The 7,673-nt window shown below is 41.0% G+C and overlaps 1 protein-coding gene across 2 annotated transcripts; it reads left to right on the top strand.

Annotated features, from left to right (window-relative positions):
- Nucleotides 1-4,803: 4,803 nt before the first annotated feature.
- LOC140351419 (transmembrane protein 121) lies at nucleotides 4,804-7,335 on the top strand. 2 transcript variants are annotated; one of them, XM_072437258.1, is made up of 3 exons: nucleotides 4,804-5,230; nucleotides 5,363-5,445; nucleotides 5,604-7,335. In XM_072437258.1, exon 3 carries the CDS (start codon nucleotides 5,883-5,885, stop codon nucleotides 6,834-6,836), a length of 954 nt encoding a protein of 317 aa, XP_072293359.1. In that variant the 5' UTR covers nucleotides 4,804-5,230; nucleotides 5,363-5,445; nucleotides 5,604-5,882; the 3' UTR covers nucleotides 6,837-7,335. The 2 variants fall into 2 exon arrangements, with proteins under 2 accessions (XP_072293359.1, XP_072293358.1); XM_072437257.1 differs by having other exon boundaries at nucleotides 4,804-5,445.
- The last annotated feature ends 338 nt before the right edge of the window (nucleotides 7,336-7,673 follow it).

Here is a 7,673-nt window from a genome sequence, read left to right as displayed (position 1 = left end):
CAGTCAGCGCTCTCAGATGGGAGCGTTCAGAAATGCTTTATGTCACCGGGGAGGAGCTGGTGTTTTATCACAAACCATCAGATGTGTTGTCCCCATTCAGAGCCAAGGGGAGGGCAGCAGAGCATCATGGGTAAACAAGTGCATCCCCAAGAGTACATGCAACATATTTATTTATAGGTGGCAACTCGTGGCATTAGTATGGGAGGATTCTACTCAGCGCCTGGCTCACATCACGGGCTTTTGTCCCATGTGCTGCACTGTGATTGTCCAGAGATACGGAAGAATGGGTCAAATGAAGTTAGACTCCCAGTTTCTTTACTGAGGACTAAAAAGCGACGTAAGTGTGTTGTAAAAATCAGATTGCTTGTACTCCATTCCAGCTTGTGTTGTGTTGCTGCCATTAAATTGAAATGTGCTTACTATTAAACTGTACAAAACTGTGGCTGGCTCGCAGTTATCTAAAAGAACTGTTTGAAGTGGAAGGTCACGGAAATTGTCAAATGCTAATGCATTTTAGTTGTCAGTTGGCTTTAAAAATGATCAGTTTTGCGTTGACTATTGCATTGTTAAAATTTACAGGTCCAAACAGATAAAACCAGGACTTATGGCTAAATTATACAACGTTAAAATAATATGACAAGACAAGAATAGCTGTATAGTTTGCAATACTGATGCATTAATATTGCAATTTTGTAAAAGTAATGTCTGGATGTGGTTCTCAATGTTTCCAGTCAAAGCTTGTATAAAACAAGGTCTAAACAAAAAAGCCAAATCATGAGAAAATGCACCATAATCTGAGCTAATCTAAATCAAGTAATAGAAAAACTTTAAAACATGACTTAATTTGTATGACATAAAACATCTCAAATGACTGCACAGTGTGAGAACCTCTGATAGATGGTGCAGCTGTGGTTCAAAGACAAAAGGAGGCACAGTGCACTTTTGTTGTCAAATCCTCATAAATTACCAAGCACGGCGTTGTGTTGGTTTAACAGTATAATTACATTAATCAGGGCGCCATGTTTGACACCGCTGAACCATAACTGTGCACATAAATCAGTTTTATCCAAAAAGAGACAATTACCCGGTGACGCAGTGATGTGATTTCCTCCGAGCTCATTAATTATGAACACTAAGTGAAAGGAGACAAAGAGGGAACTGCTAAGCTCGTCTAAATGGACAAACTCAGCAGAAGAGACTCAGCACAGGTTAAATGCTCTTTATAAAGAAGTGTTTAACAACGCACTAGAGCACAGAAGTTATAGATGTGCGTGCTGAGAAGATAACCTACCCCAATGCACTTCCTCGGACCACTTTTGATAAATACTAGACACTGCAGAAAGAGAAGACCACATAAGAGTGTTGGAGATGCTGAAATACTTAGCTGGGATATCCAACTCTATTCTTAGATGATGTTGTAAAAGAAGCACTTGAAGATAAAATCAAAGTGATGTTAAGATGTCTGTATCTTCTTATAAAACATTTATCATCTGCAAACCTGGAGTAAGGACATGAACTTGATATGTCACTAAAGAAGTTTGCTATAAAATGCGTCTAAGTTAGTGCATTAAATGGTGGATGTTGTTCAACCCTAGTTTCACTCAAAAAAGCAGTTCTGAAGCTGTGCATTGGCCTATAAATGTGTGTAGTGTGTTTTGAGGTTTGGAAGTTCTGGGCTTTCACGTGAGGTATGTCTATGGTATTTAAACTGTCTGTAAAAAGTATAACTTGTATTTGTGGCCTTGATAAAGTCACTAGTAACCCAGGTCCATTTGTGATTGTAGTTCCTTTTTATCGGGCTGCATACCTGTAACCAATCTGAGTGAGTTTTAAACATTTAGAAGAAACAGACCTATAACCTGTATATGCTACCTATACGCCTTAAAAAGAGTGATATAAATGTGTTTACCATATTGCAATCCTTTTTTATTGGTTTAAGCATTTGTATTTGATGTATTTTTAGCAATATTTGACAAAACAGAAATGACAAATAGCATAACATCTAAAGAGAGGTCTTAAAAGATAAACTCAATATGGATTTCTTTTTTTATAAGCTGAACTGGAAATTCTTCATGCTTCAAATCTGTATCTACTGTAGCCAAGTAAATTATGATAAATAATGGTAAATCAATAGGTGGGATGTGGGCGGAATGTGAATGCACTGGATCATGCAACGTTTTGGATTCAAACTAATCAGTTTGTGATGTTTCAGCATGTGTATTTTATGACCTTTAAAAGCAGAGAAAAGGGCTCTTTACTTACAAACGGGTTTTACTACAAAATAAGAGCTAACTCAGATGTAATTTAATTTGTAGGAATAGAGATAAATCTGCTTTGTCCTTGATGAATAAACAAAAACTTTTAAAAATGTATAGTTTTGGCAACTCATGCAACATTTAAAAAAATCACTGACTAATTGATTGCAAAAAATAAAAAATATTAAAAAACAGCCCAAATGGAGAACTAGCAGTTTGGGGTCCAGAGAATCCAAGATTACTCACAAGTGAACACAACTAAACACATTATTCTACTAAGTTTTCACGCCTTATTATACTTTTAAAAAAACTTACCACACTTTTCCACAATGTGTTAAACGTATTGCAGAAAGCGTCTCACCAGCTGCTGCGTTTCAAATTAAAGCCTGTCATGTGTTTTACAAGGACTGTCAGAATGTAAAAAAAATGTTATGGAAAGAACCCCAACTTTCCAATTTGCGAAGGAGGTTGTAACTCATCACTCCACTTGTCACCGCTCAATTACGGTCGATAAATCCAGAGGAAATCGTCAATAAGCGAGCGGCGCGGTGAATGGCAAACGGTTGGCTCTCTCCTTGACTCCGGGCCTCCATATGTTTCTATGACAGAGCACATGAGCGGCCCTGATGGCAGCTGTCACCTGACCCGCAGCTGCTAAATCTGCAACCAAATCCTTTCACGGCGATAAAATGCGGCATTCAAATGAGCGTGATTGATTGGGATTATGATCGGCTGTCGCTACACAGTGGGATGAAAAGTGCACGGAAAACCAATACTTTTGACTTTTCAATAACTACGATTCATGGCAGTGGCGGTAAATGGCTGCGCGCTGGAGTAATGAATGCGTTCGGTTCCTCTGAGGAAGGATTAGCGCTAATTGGCCCAGCTGGATAAACAGAGCCGCCGCTGTTAGCATACTATACGGGAACGCAAACAACTAGCCTTTTTAATCATCTTCAATGTATTATCTCTTATCTCTACCTCTTATGTACGGACTGAATGCATCTCACAATACATCTCACTATTGAATGATTTATTTCGGTAACCATTATTTGTTTCTAAAGAAATATCCAAAAGTGAAGTTCAAATGTTGAACTTATCTACTTTTTATTCATGTATTTATGTTCATGCTTTATTTTTCCAACAACATGACAGCATCAGTATATTAAATGTACACTGCATAACCTTTCTGGAGGAGGTCATGTAGCTTGTCTTTTCCTGAGTTGTAGACTATGGCATTATATGTGGTGTGCCCCAAGGGTCAATCCTTGGACCCCTTCTATTCAACCTGTATATACAGCCATTGGGCCAGTTAATTGCACTTGCATTATTATATGTTATATTGTGATTTTGATATATTTTTACCATTGTGAAGTTACTTTTGTATATAACAGTGCACTACAAATACACTTTGATCCATCTCCCGTTTATGTTTTCATTGTGAATACATACAACAATACCTTCAAAAGCATGTAGTACCTCTCTTTAGATTTGACCTGTAACTTAGTCTCATAGTGCCACCTGATTTTCTCCATGGCAACAGATGAGCTTAATGCCATGCTGTGGGACATATTAAACCCAGCCATACTGTTCCATGTAATGTCATTGGCGATGTGTTAAGGTACTGGCCCCATCACCTCCACTTGATTCACTGCTCGGGCGATCAATAGAAATCCTCTCTGCCACTCCCCCCCCCCCCCCCCCCCCCCCCTCTGCCCCTTTTCTCGCTCTCTCCCTCGCTCTCTCTCTCCTCCTCCACCTCTCTCCCATGAGCCCCCATGTCTCCCTCTGACCAAAGACACTCAGCTGCACTGCAACTCCCATCTCTCAGAAGCACTTTTCAGCTCTGTTTGAAAAATGCCGTGTTATGTGCCAAAATGTCAGTTCCAGTTCAATTTTTCAGTTTCAGAATGGGAGGTGGCAGTTTTCATAACAACAGGTACAGGTCATACATGCTACTACAGCTATTTACAGTTTATTTTTTTTACTGACAATACATCGTGAGGCTTCATAAATCAAACATAATTTAGTTTAGAATAATTTGTTATTTACACCGAACATGTCAAGTTCAGGTGAGACGTTTATTCATTCAGCCAGGATGAGCAAATAAAAATAAATCAATATGTCAATTTCTAAAGAAAATAAAACACTGGATAATGATACCAAAATCCCTGCGATTTTGAGGAAGTATTTTATATGTATTCACTCCCCTTTTAGGTTGAAAGTATTATTACAGGGCATCCACAACCTTTCTAATTCATGCAAATGTAACCATGCATTTAATCACACTATATCATCCCACCTTAAAGTACCACTGCTCCCTACTGTTCGTTTTCTAAGAAGAAGAAATGCAAACAAGGTTCTATCCTTATTTTCCCTGAGAATGAAAGAACCGTAAAATAGGATATTGGCACAAGAGCGCGCGATGTGAGAGAGAAGTTGTGCATTCAGCTTTGGCCTCCCTCTCCTCGCTTTTCCCTCCCCCTCTTCTGCCTTTCCCCACCCCCTGGAAAACTCTCGGGCTCTTTCTGTCCTCTTCTCTCCTCTCTCTGCAGCTGTGGTCTGCCGCGCAGCTCCTCTACACAGCAAGTGCCTTTAGTCGAGCGAAAGAGCGTCTATTCGCGTGTGCGCAGAGACCGAATCCGGGAGCGCACACTCTTCAGAGACCCGCGATGTACGTAGCCAAGAGAACAACATCAGTAGTAGCTGCTTTGGAGAATGCCCCGGTGTCCTGAATGACATGGTTAAGTCTGTTGAAGAAACGGAAAGGAGCAGCGTTTTAGAGCGGAGACTGCACGAAGAGACACAAGCGGGAGGAGAGGCATCCACAAGTGTAAAGGACAAGTAAACCTTCACACATGGACAGTGGATAAAACTTGTGGAGAAAATTACTCAATACTATCCTCGTTTTTTTTTTTAACTTTCTTCCCAGTTGAGCTCGAATCTCTACATGTGACAGGAACAATGCCTCAAACGTAAGTGGATTATGACAATGGCAATGTTTTGGGATTTAGTGTGAACAAGAGAGATAAAAGTGGATGGAAAATGCATCGGATTTACATGCATGAGAAGAGCAGCGCTGGAGCCTCCTCTTGTGTGGATTACAGATGGGCTTTGTGATCGCCCGGCGCAGTCTCATGGATGATCGCTCGCTGCCAGTCATTAGGATAAAGTGCAAAAAGGGGCACAAGTAAGTACTGCTTTTGGATTTTCTTTCTTAGAACACGTACAAATGAGTCAATGACACACTAAAGCCAGTGTTTTGTGAGAAGAGATTGGGAAAAAAGGATTGCTGATTCGAGATATTTTAATTGATGATAATGTACTAAATGAGTGTCCGTTCGGCAGGTGGTCCAAGAGGAGATTGATTCATGAAGTGATGAATCTGGTTAATGCATTCAGGCGGGCAGCCAAGGCGAAGGCAATGGAGGGGAACACCGGAGTCTAGCAGCAAGCAGCAGCAGCAGCAGCAGCAGCAGCAGCAGCAGCAGCGCAAGCACCACTATCTGATTTGAACTGGAGCCCCCTCTGCACTCGTCTCCTCTCCCCTCTCTGACACCTCCTCCTCCCCTCCACCACCACCACCACCACCAACAGCACCCGCAAGACCCGTCCCGCTCCTCCAGGATGGTCCCCCCGCCTCCCACCAACAAGCCCCACGTGTGCCTCTCCACCATCCTCATCATGAGCAGCATGGCACTCATAGACGCCTACCTGGTGGAGCAGAACCACGGACCTCGCAAAATCGGGATATGTATCATGGTGATGGTCGGCGATATTTGCTTTCTGATCGTTTTGCGATACGTGGCGGTTTGGGTGGGCGCCGAAGTCAGGACGGCCAAGCGAGGCTACGCTATGATACTTTGGTTCCTTTACATATTCGTTCTGGAGATTAAAGTCTACTTTGTGTACCAAAATTACAAGGCGGACAGGAAAAGCTTGGACGCACTGGCGAGGAAAGCGTTGACGTTGCTGCTATCCATATGCATACCTGTTTTGTTTGTCGTACTTGTCGCGATTGATCACATGGAGTACGTTCGTAATTTTAAAAAACGGGAGGAGATTCGCAACAGACTCTTTTGGGTGGTGGTGGACCTGTTGGACATTCTGGACATCCAAGCTAATCTGTGGGAGCCTCAAAAAAAGGGGTTGCCGCTCTGGGCTGAAGGTTTGATGTTTTTCTATTGCTACATCCTGCTATTGGTGCTGCCGTGTGTTTCTCTGAGTGAAATTAGCATGCAGGGTATCAACATCGTCCCACATAAGATGCTCCTGTATCCCATCTTGAGCTTGGTCACTATCAACGTCATTACCTTATTTATCCGAGGAGGGAACATGATATTGTATCGGGACAACAGGGTATCGGGGATCTTGATAGGCAAAAACATTCTAGCGATTATAATAAAGACATGCAGCTTCGTCCAGTACAGGAGACAGTTACAAAGCGCACCCCCGGCGTTTGGGGTCGAGCTGCAGAAGAACTCGGTGGCGCACCAGGCCCGCCCCGCTCCCACCCCTCCTCAAGTGGTCATGCAGGAGCAGACCCCCCTGCCCGAAGTGACCACATGCGAGCACACATGACAGCTGGGTCGAGCCGGGGAGTAATGGACCGGACAGAACAGCAGCAGCGATTCGGAGAGGGGACATGGAACACTACACTCTACTGCAGACGGACTGTGGATGCAAAATACAGCATTAGTATGTCACCGCTCAAGTATTTCTCTTGTTTTCATCTTATGTCGTGACTTTCCATTGGTTGGATTCACCTTCTGGAATCAGGTGATGTCGTAATCCCAAATGTGAAGAAGAGGGCATTCTTTATCAACCTTTTTTGATGCTTTTGTAAGGCAAATAAAACAGCTGTTTATAGCGAGATGTATTACGATTATACTTTGTTGTTTCGATAGCTTTTTATGTTCAAAATCATCCAGCAAAAACATACCGTACTTATTACTGTAAGTTAACATCAAATAATCTTTATTTGTACCACAATGGTGACATTTCAGTATAAGAACAACAGAAGTCTAAAAATATGCAGTTAAAACTCAAGAATGAAACTGAAATGTATTATTGGAATGAGATTTTCAGGGTCCAAACACACAAAGTAAAAGGTTTATAAAACAAAATTACATATAGATATATAAGTTAATACACAGAGATGGGAAAAGCACTCACAGATGTACACAATGTAAAAGTTATGTTTTCTCTTTGAATTACTTCCCAACACTGTCAGTAAACAAATACATCATTCAAATATATATATATATATATATATATATATATATATATATATATATATATATATATATATATATATATATATATATATATATATATCTTTTCAAAATAGACCGTTTAACTAGCGCATTAAAATAGATTTTGAATAAAAATAAGATACAAAAGGAGTAGAAATCATTA

Source organism: Eucyclogobius newberryi, unplaced genomic scaffold (assembly GCF_026437365.1).
Source record: "Eucyclogobius newberryi isolate DKJ021-1_F unplaced genomic scaffold, fEucNew1.0.hap1 SCAF_8, whole genome shotgun sequence".
Classification (NCBI taxonomy): domain Eukaryota; kingdom Metazoa; phylum Chordata; class Actinopteri; order Gobiiformes; family Gobiidae; genus Eucyclogobius; species Eucyclogobius newberryi.
The sequence above is the reverse complement of the archived record's forward strand: the minus strand, read 5'-3'. Positions and strand labels throughout refer to the sequence as shown.